This window comes from Aulonocara stuartgranti (genome assembly GCF_965226115.1).
Source record: "Aulonocara stuartgranti genome assembly, chromosome: 17".
Lineage (NCBI taxonomy): Eukaryota > Metazoa > Chordata > Actinopteri > Cichliformes > Cichlidae > Aulonocara > Aulonocara stuartgranti.
Window position 1 is genome coordinate 13,585,939 of NC_138953.1, and position 20,995 is coordinate 13,606,933.

Sequence of the window (20,995 nt, forward strand, 5' to 3'; positions counted from 1 at the left end):
GTTAATTATCTGTGTAAAACTGGCGCTTGACTGCAATAAAACACACGAGGTGTGGAGCTGCGGGAAAGACCAAATTGTTGCTATATTGGAACATCCACGGGTGCAGCTGATCTATTTATAGCTGGGAACTACATCAGCTATGACTGCAGACACTGCGAGGGGAAATCACCAGCGCTGTTTCTGCCGCTGTCTTCTCACTCAGCCGCTGACATTTCACCGAAGTGAATGAAAAGCAGGAGAAGATCGCGGTGCAGAATGTAATGTTTACTCCGTGTCTCACATGGGGAAAGTGCACGCGGGGGAAAAGGATGATTAAATTGTTTTGTTTTGTTTTGTGCGTGTGTGCGTGCGTGCGTGTGTGTGTATTGAATGATGCCCACTGAACCTCGTGGTAATGTGTTTTGATTATCACCACGAGCGTGACCCAACCGCTGAGCCCCGCTGAAGCGCAGGATTGCTGGTTACCCTGTGTGAAACGAGGCAGGTGGTCTGAGAGAGAGAGAGCGCGACAGAGTGAGAGAGAGAGAGAGAGAGAGAGAGAGAGAGAGGGGGGGGGGGGGGGGGGCGTGCGGCACACACTAGTCGGGCTACTCGGCAGATCAACAATCGTCAACCTGTGGATAGAGCGCACTGCGCCCTGCTGTATCCTCCACTGCCACCCTCTTCCTTGTGGCGCCGACCCCGAACCTCGGACATCCGGGACGCATGAACCGGGAGATGGTGCCGGTTCGATTCCCTAAAAGTTGAGCGGCTCGTGCGCCATCCCCGCTTCATGAATGGCCGGAACATGGAGGATATGCCATTCGAAAGAGTCAAGACGCGGCGGAGGAAGGGTCACTGTCCGGCCGGTGCACCCTTGGGTGCCATCGCCTGCGAGGACGAGTTCAACAGCCAGGAGCTGGAGGCTCTCTTCCAGAACTACAACCTGAAACTGGAGCAGACCGCCACCCTCAAAGCGCTGGCTGTGCTCATCGTGGCCGCGTCGTCGCTGTCCCTCGTAGAGCTGCTGTCCAGCCCGCGTCTCACCTTGTCCAAGGGCTCCAGCCCGGTGCACTGCGTGGTGTTCCTGTCGCTGTTCATCGTCACCAATGTCAAGTACCTGCAGGTGACGCAGCTGCAGCAGATAGCGAAGCTGGCCCTGCTGTTCAGCTTCACCTTCGCGCTGCTCTGTTGCCCGTTCCCGCTGGCTTTGGGCACGTCGGAGCTGGTGAATGCCGCTGCCCCTGAGCAAGGCGTGTGGCAGCTCATGCTAGTCACTCTCGTGGCTTACGTGCTGCTGCCGGTGCGGACCCTGCTGGCCGTGCTGTTCGGGGTGATGCTGGCGGCATCCCACTTCATCGTCATTGCCACGTCGGTGACGGGGAGGAAGCAGAGGCTATGGAGACCAGTAAGTGCTGCATCCGCACCCCGATCAGTCACCCATCCAAGTCGGTTGCTTAACAGTGTCTTCACTTAAGCAATGGCCGTATGCAGGTGGCGAGTTTGAGTTCCAACAACTTCTGTCCAAGTGTGCTTAAGCAGCTCGCTCCTGTGCTGCGTGGGAAGCTCCTAGTTGGACTGCGAAGTAACCGCATGAATGTAGACTGGTGCCGGGAGGCGGCATGCTTACTCAACATTCCCAGGAGGAGAAAAGGTTAAAAACATTGTCAGTGATCGATTTTAGCTGCGAGGCACTGTAGTTGTAAAGCTGGAAACGAGCACTTTCACTTTTGCGCACCAGCAGTAATGAAGTAGAGGGGGAGCTGTTCAACCGCCAATGCTGAAACACTGATCCTACAGGGTCCAACATACAGCTCAGCACTAGGACAAGGAATTAGATTGTAGATAAAAGTAAGAACAAACAAACAAACAAACAAACAAACAAACAAACAAACAAACAAACAAACAAACAAACAAACAAACAAACAAACAAACAAACAAACCAAAAACACATCCTTAAGCCTTAAATATATATAAGGGTATTTATTAATATGGTTCCATGAAAAATTATCTTTTGTGAAGCTGTGTTTGCTGTTTGTCCAGTTCACAGCACAACAACACTGCTAAATCTTTGTGTGGAGGACGCAGTGTTCACCAAACAATAAGCGTGGAGTAGAACAAAGGTCCTGACCTATCAGAAGTAACACACTCAGGAAAAGAATGTTACTGCACCTTTAGATGTATAAACAGCTCATCACTGAGGAGGTACCCACTAAGATGACATACTTGTAGTCTTTGCGGGGTATTCTTGTGGTTTATACCACACCGGACACCGGGGACCAGTCTCTAACCACAACTTTTGAGTACTTTTCCCTGTATATTAATGCATCAGCATAACAACGAGATGAAGGTGCAGAATAAGTACAGGATTCCCCTTTATTTAAATAGGAAACCTGTTTGGAAAAATACATTTACCTTTATAGAAGTTTTTCCTAACCTTTCCAGCTCATGGCCTTTGCAATGTCTAATGAACTTGTTCATGACTTGTTCAACCAAAGAGAAATCTTTTTTTTTCTGTTTTCATATTAGAGATCCGAGGGTGTAAAATCACCCGCTAATCTGGGAAAATTGAATTTCCTGTTAATCATTCCTCACACATCAAATTTATCTTCTGTCTCAACCCCTTAATTGGAAGCCATCGTGCTAAAGCTGTTTGGTTATAACCGGACTAAAGCAGTTTTTGTTTAAGAGGTTGTAATTTGCTGGTCACAGAACAGAGAATGTATCACTCGTGCAGCTGTGCTGGGTTACACATGTCTGAGCTTTCACCTCTGACCCTATCGAGAATCAAAGACATGGACTGACTACAGGGTTCAATCTCCAAATTAGGTGTCGGATGGGATCGATAACCTCTATCAATAATGCACTTTGTCTGCCAGCCATTCCTCTGTAGAGCTTTTGATGCTTACCTGACATTAATTTTTTAATCCTGTGTTGACCTTCATGTCTGCCATTGAATCTGTCCCATGATCTAATCTAGCAGTATGCACAGCAGACACACACGTCGTCTTCAAAACAGCATCTGGATGCTGCCAGCTTTGTTTGGCATGTCTGTTCTTGTCTGTGCAGCTGGTGGCCAACGCCGTGCTCTTTACCAGTGTCAACTTGTCAGGGGTGTTTGTGAGGATTTTCACTGAACGCACCCAGAGGAAAGTTTTCCTGCAGGCCCGCGACTGCATCGAGGAGCGACTGAGGCTGGAGGATGAAAACGAGAAGCAGGTGAGGCGGCACACACGGACGCACCGGTGTTCAGAAAACAGCGGCCACACGTTTTAGCTCATCTTGCAGCGCGTATGTTCATAAAAACCTTTGCAGTCTTTGAAGAGTTTTTTGTTGTTGTTTTTTTTCCTTTCTTTTTTTTCATGAAGGTTTCAGGTGCCAATGTATTCTCACAGCCTGCCCACGGGCACGCAGTAACTATGACAGCAGCTATTTAAGGAAAGAACAATTACTGTGGCACATGCACCAGCGCCACCATCCACCCCCTCTGCATACACCTACATGGATTTAACTGTGGAACCATCAGGCAACTTTAACACACCAGAAACACTCTCTTTGCACAGCACCCTCCCCACCCACCATGGGCACGAAACCCACTGATTTATAGAGTATTGATTGTCTCGTGTACAGTACAAAATATGCCCGAATATGAATCTCACCTTTGCTATAGCAAACATTTGCAAGTGCACGTGCACACTTAGCACCTGTGCTTTGTAGATTAGATGATGATATGCTGTGTTTTCCTCAGCAGTAACAGCCTCCCTTCTGACAGGTAATTACACAAGCAGATTGCTTTCATGGCCTTCCTACTCCAATAAAGGTCACATTTTATCTGACTGAGAGAAAGATGTGCAGAACCCTGATTTGGATCTATCAACAGACAGCAACCAGGCTTCTGCTGATGTGCTCATGAGCAAAACATCTCAGGCTTGAATATCTCCCATCACGTGGGTCAAATGAGCGTTTGCTTTCAGGTGGTTCTACGAGTTGCACTGACTCTTGAACATGTGTGGACTACACACTGCACTTCTTGTGCGGTGAATTGATTTCCCCGTTCAATAGTGAAGCTTCCTCTTCCTTCCCACAAGCCGGGAGAGGCAGAATATTTAATTTGCCAGTGACTGCAACAAAGCAGTCCTGACACAAGGTCCACTCGTGAGAATTGTCTGAAGCTTTCTGCTCTATCCCGCAGCCTTCATCAATCTTCATGAGTGGGCTCAGTTGTCAAGGAGATGGATCTGTTGTAGGAACCCAATATCTGTTATGGCTTCATCCATTGAGCACTGAAAAGCATTGGAGTTCATTTTTGACTTTGGAAATTGTCAGGTAATGACAGATTAGACCATCATCATTATTATTATATTTACTGTACACTCCATGATATCAGTGAAAGTGTGAGACATTGATGGGCCATGAAAAAACAAAACAAAAACAAAACAAGCAAACAAAAAAAAAAAGTAATTTGAGTTGGGATGAGCACCAACCTCGAGTGTGAGAAAGTGAGAAACTGCATGACCACTTGGGGCTGATTCTAAAAGGAGGTCAATCACAATAGATTCCCATTTTAAAACTGCTGGAAACTACAGAATTTAAAAGCATTCATAATAACTGTACAGAGGCTTTCTTTGTCCATCCGGATTCTGGTAAGAATTATTGGTGTGGCTGCTTTAATTGACAGGTAAACTGCAAACCATAGCTGTCTGTTAGGCTTCATCACTGCTAATCCACTCCGTGAAGTGGACCTCTGTGCTGTGTTTGTGATGCTCCTGCTTTTAGGAGCATTTTAAATCGAAGTGTCTGATAAATAATATTGACTTTCATGTCATACAGAAAATAGAAAAAGTGTTTGCTTCAGTTTTGAATGACATTTAAGGATTTTATGTTATTTAGCACTAATTAAAAGATATAGAATGTGTGTCTGAGCATTGCACGTCTACAGTCTATGAATGCAGCTTTCTAACAAGGCTTGCTAGCATGAGCTGATGGCTTACTGTAGCAAGTCATGTCAACATCAAGTCTTGAAACTGCAGAGTGACGAATGCCTATTAATGAACACCATCCCAATAGCTTTTTCTAATCTGAAGACTTTGAAATATTTGGTTCAGTGTTTTTGGTGTCAAAAATATTTTGTTTTTTTAAACCCAGAAGTGATCCTAATACACAAGTGTCGAACTTCAGGCCTCGAGGGCCAGTGTCCTGCAGGATTTAGATGTGTCCTTGATCCAAAACAGCTGATTTAAATGGCTAAATTACCTCCTCAACATGTCTTGCAGTTCAACAGAGGCCTGGTAATGAACTAATCATTTGATTCAGGTGTGTTGACCCAGGGTGATATCAAAAACCTGCAGGACACCGGCCCTCGAGGCCCGGAGTTCGACACCCCTGTCCTAATGTGATGATAAGGTAGATTTCTTGAATTATCAGGTAATGCTGAAAAAACTTGGTTAGATAGGTGGTGACATACTACACCTGTTAATTATTGTTAAGAAACACAAAAATATCACACTGTAAATTCACTCAAAACACAGCAAGCAGACCTTGATGTAGCTGAGATGGCACCCTGGCAGTCAGCAGCCAGCTTTCGATCAAAGCCATCGCACAACAAACAATATGAGGTTTTTAGCCTTAATTGAACTTGAATGGTTTTTAAAAATGTTTTAAAAAAGAAAAAAAGAAAACGCACAGTTGTCATGAAAGTAAAAATCAGATACAGACTACAAAAGTTTCTTGTACATTCTTTATTGATATTTTCACTTTCACCTTTTCTTTTTAAAGCTCTGGAAGTTTATGCATGCTAGATTCTGGTTTGAGAAAAAAAAAGCCCAGAAAAGTTAACTTTGTTTTTGAGCAATGTAAAAGTAAAATTTGCATTGAAATATTTCTAATAAGCCAATAACGGTTGTACTTCTTTCTGGCATTTCAAGAGTCAACTCCATCATTGCATCCACTTTGGAATCTAACAGGTGTCTTCCAGATAAGTGGAAGACATTAATAAATTATTATTTATTTAATCAATCAAATCAATTATTGTCTTACACACAAGTCAAATACATTAACAAAGCACGGAACAAAAAACGATTCAGACTGTTGTCATCATGATTTGCGCACCTTGCACACATGTAGAACAGGAAAGATGCGTGCACACACAAACACAGTGACAGACTCACACTCAGACTCCATAATGGAGAATGATGGCTGTTTTAAAAGCTGCTCTCCAGTATCTCTTTGTGTTATTCTCAGGTGAGGAGCAGTGATGTGAATGGAAGTATTATGTGAAAAAGAGTTGGAGGGAGACACGGGAGAGCCCTGGCTGCTTTTATAACCCTGCCACTCAACAGCTATTCACCATAGCTGCCTGATGATTCATTGTGCATTTACAACCGCTTGACATCCTGCTAGAGTTTCAAGCATACTTCATGCCGCTGCAACTGAGACTATTCACACAAACAAAAACAAATCTGCTTCTAGGTGTAAATGCCACTTTATGCCTGTGCTGAAAGGATGTTGTTGATGAAGTCATTAAATTAGCTTTCAAATGTTCTCTGGGCTGCATTCTAGACATACATGGGCATGCATATCTAGAAAGTATTGTACAATGGGAGAATTAGACAGAGAATTGGATGAAACTACCATACCATACTCAGATCTTTTTCAACCATGAATGAATTCATAGAAGAATGCTGGAAAAATAGTCATCCATAATAACCAAAAAATATTTCATTTGTGAAAGTCAGAAAATGAAACACGTAATAAGCAATGTTTGGGATTCTAACGGTATTGCAGCAAGCGCTGTTGCAAAGACACTACTTCACCAAACCAGGAAGGAAGGTTTTGTTACTTCCTTTGTTATGTTTATTACCAGTTGGGTGTCTGTTTTAAAGCCCCTTGAATCTCAAAGTGTTCTCTGCTGTGTAAATGCTTTTTCTATATTAAGACTTGCTTTTTTTTTTTTTTCTCTTCAAGCCTTGCCATAATGGTCCATTTGATTCACCTTTTATTGTTTATTTTATTTTCACTTGCTGAATACGGGACAGACTTGACTGGGGAAAGAAGGGGAGAAAGAAAGAGGGAAAGAGAAACAGCTGAGAAGAGGGACGGGGGAGAAGGGCAAAAAACAAAAACCAACAGAATGGGCAGAAAAAAAGAAAAGAAAATGCATATATCAATCACCTGGATCACCTGTTGAGAAAGAAAAAAGAAAACAAGCAGAAGAGAACAAGAGTAATAGAATAAACAACATCACAATGATATATGGGAATATGACAGTAAATACTAAATATTAAACATTACTGTGCAGCACATAAGATCAACAGAACACAGTGTGCTTTGAGGTAGGAGCCAAAAAGGGTGTAGTTTGTGGGTGTGATCACCCGTGTGTACACCTGTGAGCATGGACGCGCTTGTTTTTTTAAAAAGGTTCCTTCATGTAATGATCTGCTAGAGGGTGTGTGTGTGTGTGTGTGTGTGTGGGGGGGGGGGGGGGGGGGGGGCATGAAGCAGGTATGGAGGAGATCAAAACTCCAGACATCCAGAGGCCCCCAGAACACAAGAGACCAAGGAAGACCAACAGAGGGGCAGCCGCGCCACTGTCCCAGAAAGAGCTGAGGAGAGTCCCAGATGAGGGCTCACTCAGCAGCCGCGGAGCAGAAGCCAGGGGGAGTTGCAGTGACGCGCCCGTGAGCTCCGCCGGCAGCCAGCCGTGCCTGAGAAACTGCTACTATCTGCCACGACAAACAACTACTTTAGCTTAGGTGGATAAGCTAGCCACTAGGCTAACATCTATGATTTTTAAACCCCTTAGCCTTAGCTGTGGGCTAATTAAGTGGCTAAGTGACTAGCTTACTAACCTACACTCAGCCACCATTCCAGGTTTGGCTGCACTGTAAAAGTAGCCTGTCAGCAAGGCTACTTTTTGGACATACATTAAATCTGATATGTGCATGGGAAAATTTGAGTCTGGTGAAATACTGGTGGCAGTACTCAAAGAAAGATTTATTAAGGTTTTTCAGTCACATGACCACTAAACACGTGATGATAACTTGTCTGCCATTTTGCACATGTGACAATGTGGAGTCAAGTGAATTAGGCACACAGAAAAGTCTGTAACCACCTGGTAACTACTGGTAATGAGGGAAAAACCTTTAGCAAAAAAAAGTTTTTGCTAAAGGTTGATGGAAGCTGGTGTGTAACTGTTTGCTAAACTGCCATTCATGCAAGCCTAGAGATTGGTCGCTGATCCTTTGGCAGCTGCTGCATTCTTGGGATAATGTGTATTCCCTGATTGGTTGCCAAAAAGCCTCCTTGTGATTGTTTTTTTTGCTCGCAGATATCTGCAACTGCAATACAAAATGACTTATTATGCTTGAATACAAAAATACACTTTATATCCTTCTCTCCTCTTTTAACCCTTTCTTCTTCAGGAGCGTCTACTAATGAGCCTACTGCCCAGGAATGTTGCCATGGAGATGAAGGAGGACTTCCTGAAGCCGCCTGAGAGGATCTTTCATAAGATCTACATCCAACGTCATGACAATGTCAGGTATGGGGGTGTCATGACAACTGTGGACCACAGACGTGTGCGGAGCGACTGGAGTGTTTTGATCCAGGTGTCACTGGTTGTGACGTCAAGGTCAAGAATAGAAGCAGAGCAATTAAGATTAGCCATTAACGCAGATGCAATCAGGCAGCATAAAGGTTACAGGGGGCAATGCAGAGTGCTGTTGCCACCATAAACAGATTAAAAATAATTGTCTTTCCTGCCTCACATACATATTGCAGATGCAAAAAATTTGCTTTAAAAACAGATATTTTCGATACTTTAAACATTAAGTGTAACAGATTAAAACCTGAGCTTTTTTTTATTAGAAGCCCTGGTGAGATCATTTGATGAGGGCACATACTGGAACATCTTTATGACTCTAAATCAAAAGTTCCTTTAACAGTTAGACACAAGTTTATTTACAGTCATGTAAAAAAGGACGTTTTCACAGGATTTTTATACAGTCCTATAAAAAACTAAGCACACCCCATGTGCTTAGCTTGTACAACCATCTTTAGCAGCAATAAATTGAATGACTTGATCTTTTACTGTATGACTTCATCAATCTCTCACATTGTTTTGTAGGACTTTTGGCCCACTGTTCCTCACAACATTATTTCAGCTCACAGAGGTTTAGAGGCATTTGTTTATGCGCACCTCTTCTAATGTCCAGCTACAGAATTTCAGTCAGGTTGACGTCTGGACTTTGACTGAGCCATTGCAAAACCTTGATTATTTTCTTTTTCAGTCTTTTGTTGCATTAGTCAATTTTAGCCAGGCTTTAGCTGTCAGACAGATGGCTTGTCTTGGTCCTGTAGTTTCAAAAAAGGCCAAATCATCACCTCTCCTCACCACCATGTTTTAAAATTGGTACTTTGGTCTTATTTTGGCCTCTTGTTCTCCTACAACATTAAATATGCTAAATGAGCGTGTAGAGTCGGACATATAGTCCTTGCATATTTTGCATTTTCTCTAAACTATGCAAAGTCTGATGATGAATTTGCTGGTATTTCCACTTCTGTTTGTGGCATTGTATTTATACCCACCTTAGAGCTGGGCGATATGAGATTTTTTCATATCACGATATGTTTTTTTCATTTCAGGCGATAACGATATCTATCACGATATAAGCCAAATAACTATATTTGTAAGATTTAAATGTGCCGTTGCTCACAAGTAAAATGTGAAATAATCAGCAGCTTGTTTTGATTTAAATATTTATTTCCCATAATAAGTTCAACAGGGTAGATGTACTTAAGGAACATGAGACTTTTTCAGATAAATAAAGGCAAATATTGCAAACTACACAAAAGGCAGCCGCTAAAGCGTTTAAGTTTCAAAATAGAACAAATGAAACAGACTAAATTGTCAATTCCACTTAGAAAGAAAATATTAATTCTAAAAATAAATCTTAGTTTGTTTTACAGAAGAACAGACAAAACTGACTAACTTTTGTCAATATCAAATAAACTGAGAACTAAAAGGAAATTCTCAATCTCTCCTTGTTGTATAGCTTAGCTTTTCAAACAGTTTTAACAGTTACTTTAGTCTGACAAAAGCCGAATAACGAATTAGCGCTTCCAGTCAGAGACTGAGGCTACGTCCACACGTATACGGGTATTTTTGAAAACGGAGATTTTCCGTTTTCGTTTTAAAAAATAATCCCGTCCACACATAAAGGCAGAAATGAAGGAAAACGCTGCTATGAACATGCCAAAGCAGCAGGTGGCGCTAGATTCCTAACCGTGCAGAAATGTTGGCCAATCAGAAGTCTAGAAGCCTCGGTGGGAAAAAGTAAACAAAGCTGGGGCATAGAAGCAGAACCGAGTCGTATGTGTGGAGGGACAGTAACTGTGTGTATATGTAAGCATTTAAACACTGCAGAGAGTAGAATTAACAGTAACAGTATTGTAGAAATTCATTTCACCGAAACAATAACGTGGCGCACAGTGTGACGCATGCACCAGTTTATTGTATTTCCAGACTTGCTTTCGGCACAATTTACAGTGCACGCTACTCTGTTTTTTGTCAGACTTGAAATAGCCGAAATACCTTCACACTACGGAACTTCTATGGCTCTTCCGTTCGACAATCTCTCCGGCATTGGAACATCATCTGTTTTCTCTTCGGTCACGCTCGGTTGATTTTTCTAGTCGGCACGCTTCCCAAACAAACACACGGCTTGGCACTTGTGCTGTACGTAACAAGTCACGCGACATGACGCTGCGGCTGTGATTGGTTCGGCTCTGCGCTACTTAATTTGGATTGGCTGACCTTTTTTTGGGGGGGGGGGGGAGGGGGACAAGAGCGGAGAGGTCTATCGCGATAGCTTAATTTCTCTATCGAGTAAAAGTTATATCGCGATACATATCGTTATCGTTCTATCGCCCAGCTCTAACCCACCTGAATGCTCCAGCAAATGAACAAACCCCCTGGTTTTATAGACGTGGCACACAACACTTGACTGCTACTTACCCTCTTAATTCCTGGCAGTAAAAATGCACTCAGTTTTTCACAGGTCTGGTTAGAATCCTGTGGAAATGTCCTTTTCACATGACTGTGGCTTGTTAAATTGCAATTTCAACACAGAAAAGTTTGAGAAAGCAGACTTGGTCAAACTTAACATTAAGTGATCAAACAGAGTATCTCCAGCTCCCATCGCATTTTTGTTGCTTATTTGTAGCTCATTTTCGAGCTGTTTAGTTTCACACTCACTGGTTTCATGGGATCATTTTCAGCATCAGCAAGCAGCTGTTTCATTTGTAAAGGAGCCCTAAAATCTACTGTTTCAATGGGAAAATACTGTTAGCAGCTATCTGTCGAACACAGCGGTCCCATCGAGCAACTAAAAGAGCTAGATGCTAGAGTGAGGTAATGATTAAGTTTGCACCCTATCGCACCAAAGGAGACAAAATGACAGATGAAATACTTCAGTTTCAAAACTCACTAACAAAAGGTGTTGCAATTAAGAGGCAGTAGATCTCCAGTGCAAGAATGTTTCTTATACAAACAGTGTTAAAACTCAAGCAAGATAATAACGGGCATGACTGTAAAATGGATAAAGAACAAAACAGACGAAGTTAAACATAATGGTGAGTGTGCATCAGTATAGAAGTTTTCTATTGAGTTATTTGTCGCTATGCAGTCATGTTGTAAATCCATTATATGAAAAGTACAACCAATAGCTGGACTCAAGTACAGTGAAATATGATCAACGATTTCTCTTGCCTATCTCCAAACCTTTTCATCTCTATAAAAGTGGAGTTGAAGCATACGATTGCGGGTCCCCTCGAATGCCATCAGTGAACTTGTCGTCCATTTCTAATTGTAAGTGGCATCTATCGGAGACTCCCATTTGACAGCCTTTTGCAAAGGACTGCAAGCTAACTGAAGTTCAAATATTTTTAACTTGTGTCAATGTGAATTTAACAGGAATGAATGTCCACAACATCATGACAAATCCCCAGCATCCTAGGCCTATTACAGCATGACTTAGGGCGTTTTCATACCTGCGGTGTTTAGTCCGTTGAAATCGAACTTTGATTCGTTTTCCTACTTAGTGTGGTTCACTTGTCCAGGTGTGAACACAGTAATCACACTTGGATTTGGACCAAAACAACTGCGTCGAGACCCTTTGGAAAAGGTGGTCCAGACAAACTCGAGAGCAGTTTATTTGTCTGACTAACAGGTGTACCTTGCAAGCTTGAGCTAAAAAACGTCCAGTAACCACGTATGCTTTGTGTTCTTAATGCAGGCAAGTACCATAGACATGGGCTAGCAACTAGCTGTGCCAGTTGTAATTGTCCATGTTCTACAAGTCCAGAACATAATACTTTCTTCCTGTATTTACTTTTGTTGCTTCTGCCCAATGAGCAGACTTAACACTCTCACGTGGTTTGTAGGGAATCATTTTCATTTGCTTGGAGTTCAGTTGGATTTTTCTCTGTGTGAAAACAAATAAACTGATCAATTGATCTGGATTAAAGCAATTGAAGTATAGGTGTGAAAATGCCCTGAGGAATGGTTCAGCTTCACCTGATCCAGTCCAAACTATAAGTTTCAAACATCTGGAATTTTTTTTTTTTAACTTTATCTGAGACATATAGTAAGTTAATTAAACATCTTTTGGGCTCATTGACTGTTGGCTGTGCAGAAAAAACAATAATCTGAGCAGAGTTTGATTTGAACATTTTATGATTTTTTTTACATTTTGTAATTTACATCATTAATAAGTAATCTACTCATCAAGCAGCTAATATTTACAGGTGAATTTTTAAAGCTATTGGATGGGCCAGCTCTAATGCGCTTGTAATGAAAAATGTGTGTGAGAACTTGGCTTGACTTTGAGCTGATTACATTCCGACGAGGCAGTAAAAAGAATAGGAGAGCTGTATTAGTGCTGCTGAGGGTAGGAGTCGAGGACTAGGTAGCATATCAACAGCACTCCTGTCAAGAGACAATCCTCCCCACTCTCTTCTTGCTCATACTGTCTGCCTGTCTGTCTGCTCGGCTCCCACACTCACTCACATCTCAGGAACATCGCCGCCTGTTCACCAGCCTCTACTGGCACTCAGCCAAACATCATGGGGCTGTGCTCAGCGAGCATGCTCCCGCTCGTCTCTGGGGAGCTGCTGGAAACACATACACACATAAACACATGGCAGTAAAAAAAGAAAAAGAGCAGAGCAGAGACATACAGCCCCCCAGATTTGGTCCGCCTTTTGATGTGACCCTGAGAACGTTTGATCATACACCTATTTAGCTCCGGCACCACTGCCACCTTCTCCTCTCTACCCCACTGCCCCCAACACACATCAGCACGATCTGCAGCACAGCACCATTCAAAGATAAATGGCACAACGGAGCGCTTCTGTCGAGCGGCAGTCGTGATCCGAGCTTTGCATACATCAGACTCCTCAAGAACTATAGTGTACTGCCAAAAAAAGAGTGCAGCTACTCAGTCACGATGCAGAAAATAGGCCTTCCTCATGCTATCGAGCTTTCACTCATTTTAGTGACTGAGGGGAATGTGTGTGCGCCTGTGTAACAAAAAACATTTTGTCATCGTGTAATTGGTCTGGTGTGTAGTCTTATTTGTTCTGTGACTGTTTTTGTAGCCATTTAACAACATTTGAGAAAACACAGAAACTAGAGCACTGGTCATTTGTTTATATAAAATGGATAATCTGTGGTCCATTTTATCCCTAGTGGTCAGGTTTGGTGTTCCTCTTCACTGAACCTCCCCTCCCTCATCCAGAACATTGCTTAGCAACTACAGTCTGTCAAGGTTTACCCACAGGTTGAACAGGAATGCCCAAGATTACTAACATGAATGGCCTGGTTCTTCCAGAGATCTCTTCCTGTTTAAACCGAGTTCTTTTTCCCTACTATTGCCAAGCGCCTGCTCATTAGGGTTTTCTCTCTAATATTGCATTTTTCACTGATGATGACATGGTTTACACTAAGATTATTGACTCTGCTTTATTTATTTCATCTGGGAAGGTTTGATTTCCAGCAAATCTAGCAAAAAGTAATGAGACAGATGCAATGATGTAGTGCTGAAAACAAATTAGTTCTGACTAGGAAAAACTGTGAAAATTGTCAACTTGAATTTGCTGTACCAGGGATTAGTGCTGTCACTGACATTATACAGAGCCAGGAGTGGAAACAGGGGACCTCGTTATTTGAAGTTTGACATGTTTCATATGACGATGCAGGAACAGTAAATGTATGATAGAAATTAAGACTAATCTTACAGGTCTCCTTAGAAATTAGTCAGCAGAAGCATTTGAAAAAGAAAAAAACTATTTTAATCAACTCTTGCAGCTAAAATTAGCTCAGTCTGCTAAATGATATGCAAGCAGCTGTTGTTTGACTGTAAACTAGAAGCCTGATTATGCCTACCTCTGTCTTAAATCAAACTACAATCTGCCACTGTAAAAGGTATCACAAAAGAATAGAAGGCCTAACACATGTAGCATAATATCCTTATTACTACTTAAAAACCTCACAGGCTGGAGGTTATGGGGAAAACATGTGTCATTATTTCTCAAGCGGTATCTATAAAAGTAAACCTAGGCCATTATGATCAGCTCCACACAGCACAAGCCGGCTCTGATCCCTATACTCCACCGAGAGCAGTGATTTTCCACTGAGTCAATAAGATCCATAACACCTTGTTTTGCTGCCATCTGGCCTGCCTCTGAGCAAATGAATGAAGGGCTAAGTAGCTTTCAACACCTTCCTCCACCCCACTTCAGCAGCTAGCCAGAAGCAGGCAATTTAGCTCCGTAATTGATTTAGTGTTTGGCCTAAAAGATGCTTTCACTTATCAGAGATTGGATTATAGTATTTGCTGTTTGCTCACTATTAGTCAATTTGTCGCTCCTGTGTGATCTGTTGGTATTGTTTTGTTAAAGAAAAACATTGCTCTGTACAGTTAACATATCCCATCCTTGCTTGTTGAGTGTATTTTTTTTACTGAATTGAGAACCACAACATGTTTGGTTGATGGTGAACAGGAGGGAGAGCAGGAGGAATCAAAATCAGCTGTCATCGTGAACTGAGCGCTTCACTTTAGATTAAAATCTCTTTTTCATTCTGTCTCGACAGCATCCTGTTTGCAGACATTGTGGGTTTCACCAGCTTGGCTTCTCAGTGTACAGCTCAGGAACTGGTCAAGCTGCTCAATGAACTCTTTGGGAAGTTTGATGAACTGGCTACAGTAAGTCCTCTCCCTTTCCTCTCTGGCTACTATCTATACTTAATTAATAGCAAAGACCATGAAAATCACATTAAGCCTGTGTAAAGGATGGAATTGTGATTTAACACAGGTGTTATTCTAGAAGGGAAACACTCCTCAAAAATGGACGGAGCAGTGGAGCAGCCAAGGGAATGCACTGAATTAAAAACTGTGTCACTAAAATATAATTTATTATACAAAACAGTTAAAAATGCAAAAGCAATTAAAACAACCCTGGCCAGGGAAAACTCACAATAAAAATCAATAAAACAAAAACATTAAAAGTCCAGTGGCGTCCGCCACGGTGTAAAAGTCACTAAAAGTTAAAAATCCAGCCAATCGGAGAAGAAGGGAAAACCCGGCGGCGTCCTCGCCGTCCTATCAGTGTTTCCGCTCCGGGGTTTTGGAAGAGAGGGGCAGCGACAGTCACTATTCTTATTAATGGCTACGGTTATTGTAGTTGGATAAGTCGTGAGACTTACCCCAGATGGGCAGAGCTCTTAACTCTGCCCGCCGCTTTCCTGTAGCACGCCAACCAGCACCAGCCCATCTCGCCGTGGGAGTTAGGGCGCTGTCCCTCTGGCCACTGATTCCCCACCGTGATCTGGCCTCCAGTTATTCCAGCAGCAGAACAGCTCCCTCCGCTTCTCTGCTCGCTGGCGTCGTCTTGCTCTCCCACGTCCTGCACGCCAACCTTTACCAGCCCCGTCTGGGCTTGTTGCCGCCGCCGCCTGATACAGTTCACTCCACCATTTTTGCCTCCTCGTCTCCCATCCCTCTTATTGGGCTCCTCCAATGAATACCATAAAAACATGCAATAAAATCCATAAAAATAAAACACTGTACAATATTAAAATATTAAAAAAGTAAAACACAGCAAAACATGCACAATAAAAAACCCTAGGTAACTTGTCTCTTTCCACCCCGTGACACCTGTTCTCAGGATACAAGAGCAGTTGATTGAGATTAAATACCAATTGCTGGCTGTAAATTCTTCCATTCTCAGAATTCCACTTTGTCAGATTCAAATGTCCGAGTTTCACTAATATGGTAGCCACTTGTTGATATTGGTGTGTCACCGAAGATACATCATCAAATAGTCATCTATTTACACAGCTAGCAAAAGAGGTGCTAGAAATGCATTTGATCTTATTAACTGAAAACTGTAACTCAGTTACCCTGAGCACTTACACATTATGCAGTAAATTACAATTTACAATTGTCATTACAATACCTAGCAGTGAAAGCAACAGCAGTTTAACAAGCAGCAAGGAGCACAATTGGAAGGGATTTATGGATAACTATTTTATCCTTTCATGTGCACTCAGCATTATAGAAAACCCAACCCCTAAAAGCACCAAGATGAAAAATCCCCCACAAAAAATAAATTAAATGCTTTACTCAAAAAGCTAAAGGAAAAAATTGGGGGAAAAAACACATGCTGGATATCTAACCCATGTGGACTGCGTAATGTGTTAGGTTTAAAAGGATGGAAATAATAATTGAATAATTCATCATCTTGATTATCAATCTGCAGAGAGCTGAATTCAAAGACACCAGTGATGGACCAAAACATAATGTCCCAGAGATTGGTGCAGGTTTCATTGCCATGCACCATGAGGAACCCAGGACCCACTGCAGCAGTGTGGGGTCTGAAACCGGGTCCAAGTTATCATCCTGATACCTAATGGCAGTCAGGGTGCTGTTACCTAGCCTGTTTGAGGTCTGTTGTTAGTCTTCTCAGCCCATCACTGACCCACCACCATAGCGGTCATACTGAATGATGATACAGACAGCTTAATGTTTTCCATGGCTTCTCCAGACTCCTTCACATCTGTCCATATGTGCTCAGGGTGAACCGATCTTCCTGTCTTTAGCCCCAAACATTTGCAGTAGATGAGCCTGTTTCTGCTGGAGGTTCCCTTCTGTTAAAAGCAAGTTTTTCCTTCCCACAGTTGCCAAGTGGGTCGTCTGATTGTTGAGGTTTTCTCTCTGTTATTGTAGGGTCTTTACCTTACAATATTAAGCACCTTTAGGCGACTGTTGTTTTTATTTCGTGCTATGCAAATGTAAATTTGAATTGAATGGAACTGTATTGAACCCTTGAAAAGCACACGGCATAAATGCTAACTGTGCCGGGCTGTGAGCACAGGGCCCACTAGAGGATGTCAGGCCCTCAGGCCACCCTCAAAAGTCTATTTCTGATTGAAACCTTCACATTCAGGTAATAGCATGTATTGATGTGGTATCCTGGTGAAATTGGACTACCTGTCCAACAATAAATTAATACCAAAGCAGCCGAAACCGATTAACAACCTCTCTGCTACTTCACTGACCTGATCGATATCCCTGAGGTTTAACTGAATTGATGCTATACTCTGATTAAAGAGTGTCCGTTTGATATTTTTCGAGCAGTATATTAATGTATTTTTGAAGTTAGTGAAATTTACTAATTTTTGTGGCCTTTTTCTTTTTCAACATGGTTACAAGAATTGCTGTAGGTAGAAACCAACTACGGATTTTGTTGGGTGAGAACAGTCTGAAAGGTACTATAAACTGCTCCACAGTGGGACCAAATCTCAGGCCAGACTGTCTCCACAGCACAGAGAGTAAACTTATGTCAAGCTTCTGTTTAGCTTCCAGTGATAGGGAGCTAGCCAAGCCCATGTAACATGTATTACTGGAACTAGTAACAATAATTTATTAATGGATGTAAGCTTGGGAGGTAGTTGAAGAAGGAAACTCTAGTTGGACACACATACTATGCTCCAGTCTCCTCATGTCACTTAGAAAATACATCCTTCCACTTTTGGTGGCCTATTTAAGCTGTAGGATTCCCCATCTCTCCTTCTGACATGCAAATACTGCTGCACTCTTAAGTGCTGTTCGTCAACATCATCCACCTGCAGGCTCCGGGAGAGATATTTTACTCATTACTCCCTAATTTAATATATAGCATATTTGGAGGAGTGATGATCTCAGAGCCTGGAAGCAAAGTGCTGACTGTAATCTGCTGCTTTAATACTTTATTCATTTCGATCACGAGTTGTTTGCATTAACACACAGTTGGTGACAGTGATGAGACTTACAAATAAACTAAAAATAGACCAAAAATGATGATATGAAAGGCATTAGTGGTTTTATTATTTGTATATGTGGCAGAAACAGCATTCACATTCTCCCCACTTCAGATATTCATGTTGTTAGCCATTCATATCCTCGACAGCTTGCTGTCAAACTCTTCCACAAGAGTGCGTCATCTCCCATTTGGCTGTTTGCAGTCTTCAGTGCAGAGAGAGCCAGTTGGTTAATTGGTGAAAAAATAATTAGGTGAATGATTGGCCTGACTTCTTGCGCTGGCTCATTCAGTCAGTATATACAGGGTGATGCTGGGATGTGTAGGTAATGCTGTTTTCTTATTGGTTATTCAGCGACATCAGCAACTCATTAAGGAGGATAACAAAAAAAAAGAGAAAAAAAAGTTTTGAAGGCATTTTTTTAGTCCATCACACAACTAAATGACACTTTGTAGCTAAGTGAGAGTTTGAGCATTGCACAGCCATTCATTCAATTGTTCTGATATTCGAGTGTGCACTGACAATCAAGCTGAGCTGCACTCCTGGCAGCGATCTTGGTGGTTCACTGTATACAGGGCACACCTGTTAAATTGCTTTGATCTTCCCACAGTTGCTGTACATATTTTAATGCCGGATCCACTTCAACTGCTGTTGTATACAGGATGGGCCATTTATATGGCTACACCGTAATAACATGGGAATGGTTGGTGATATTAAAGTCCTTTTTGTGGCACATTAGTATATATGAGGGGGCAAACTCTTCCAGATGGGTGGTGACCATGGTGGCCATTTAGAAGTCGGCCATCTTGGATACAACTTTTGTTTTATCAGTAGGAAGAGTGCCATGTGACACATCAGACATATTGGTAATGTCACAAGAAAAACAATGGTGTGCTTGGTTTCAACGTAACTTTATTCTTTCATGAGTTATTTACAAGTTTGCCTTTGTTCACAGCCATTGACATGTTGAAGAGGTTAACACGTGAGGAGCAGATCGAAATTGTGTTGATATCTGGTATATACCATTCCTCCCACAGTCCAAAGACATATAATTAGTGGGATTAAGTTACCTGATGAGTCCAAATTAGCCATAGGTGTGAATGTAAGTGCGAATGGTTGTCTGTCTCTCTGTGTTAGCCTTGCCACAGACTGGGTGACCCTGGACAGGTCAGGCTCCAGCCTCCCCGTGACCCTGATAAGGATGAGCCGAAGAGGACGGATAGATGGATTTCTACTATAATCTGCTTATTTAATTTTTTTTTGGAAATAGTCGGAAAATGGGAAAGCGGTTTACAACTTTTGAGTAATGGAGACGTGAACATTACGTAGACTTTACTCCATGGAAAAGGACAAGAATGTACAAACTTCAGCCCAAACCAGCAACAGCTATCCACCGCTGGTAACATGACATCAGCTCTTTCCAAGCACCTGCAAAGAAAACATGTTAACAAAAATGCTGTTAGTATATACAGTCAGGCTTGTAGCCTTCATTTCTATCTGTGTATTTTTCTGCAGTGTTTTTTGTGTCAAGCGCTCTTTCACCAGCTTTGGTGTCATCTTATCGTTAACACTTAAGCACTGACAGCAGTCTTGGTCAAGTTCTTTGAAAATAGTAATTAGTTACTAATTACTGATTACTTCTCCAAGAAAGTAATCCTGTTACTTTATTGATTACTTATTTTCAAAAGTAATTAATTACTTTATTACTTAGCTACTTTTTAAAAACATGATACACAACCTGAATACGTAAAGCAATAGACCTTTGCCAATTCTATTTTTTCTGCATAGCCATCATATAAAATTGAATCAAATGAAAAAGTCTCTTTTAAAAACTTGTTTTATTAGTTTTAATCTTTTAACTTCATGCACATTGCATCAAGCAAAATTAAATTATATGCAACAGTCTTTGACTGGAAGAAATTTGTTTAACATTTAAACCTATTTTCTGTATATTCCAGCATATAAAATAAAATAATGTTTTGTGTTTACACTCACTCTTTCAAATAGATGCAAGTAAAACACAGAAAAAAAAAATCAACGACTCAGCAGCACTGAGTCCTGTCGCTCTTAAATCTATTTTCACCTGTTTAGCAGGAGTAGGGCGGGTGGAGGTTTGCCTGGTGCCACAGTGATCATGTCAGTGGGGGCATCCGTGGGTTTCTCTGTGAATTTCACATTCCTGTGGCAGCGTGCTGGTGCTTGCTCAGATTTGAAGGTTAATGTTTCGCTGTAGAAAGAAGTTTTCTTCCCATGCAGAATGTACAGCGGATGATAATGTTTTTGTCACTTTTTATGGACTAAAACTTTGAGTAATTTAAGTACATCCAAGCTTTAAACGCTGCATGGTCGTACTCTCTGCTGCACTTCATATTATTCATTAATGATCTATACATGTCTGTTGCTGCCATGGACGTCGCACGTGCTTACATCATTGTCATGAGACACTGACAAACAAAATCACATTTTAGTAATGCAATAATGCAGCGTGCTTACAGGAAAGTAATAGTAATCTAATTACTTTTTGCAATAGTAATCCCTTACTTTACTCACTACTTAAAAAAAATTTAATGGATTACAGTAACACGTTACTTTTAACGTGTTACTGCCCATCTCTGACTGACAGAAAACTCTTGTGTACAATCATTAGGACAAGGACGT

The 20,995-nt window shown here is 41.8% G+C and overlaps 1 protein-coding gene across 3 annotated transcripts in view; it reads left to right on the top strand.

Moving 5' to 3' along the window:
* The first annotated feature begins 553 nt into the window (after positions 1-553).
* The window catches only part of LOC309692603 (adenylate cyclase type 1-like), a 75,051-nt gene continuing 54,609 nt past the window's right edge, over positions 554-20,995 (top strand). For all 3 annotated transcript variants that reach the window (XM_082511260.1, XM_082511261.1, XM_082511262.1), the window contains exons 1-4: positions 554-1,387; positions 3,049-3,198; positions 8,400-8,518; positions 15,131-15,242. In XM_082511260.1, coding sequence (XP_082367386.1) covers positions 773-1,387; positions 3,049-3,198; positions 8,400-8,518; positions 15,131-15,242 — 996 coding nt within the window. In that variant the 5' untranslated portion in view covers positions 554-772. The remainder of the gene's footprint in view (positions 1,388-3,048; positions 3,199-8,399; positions 8,519-15,130; positions 15,243-20,995) is intronic.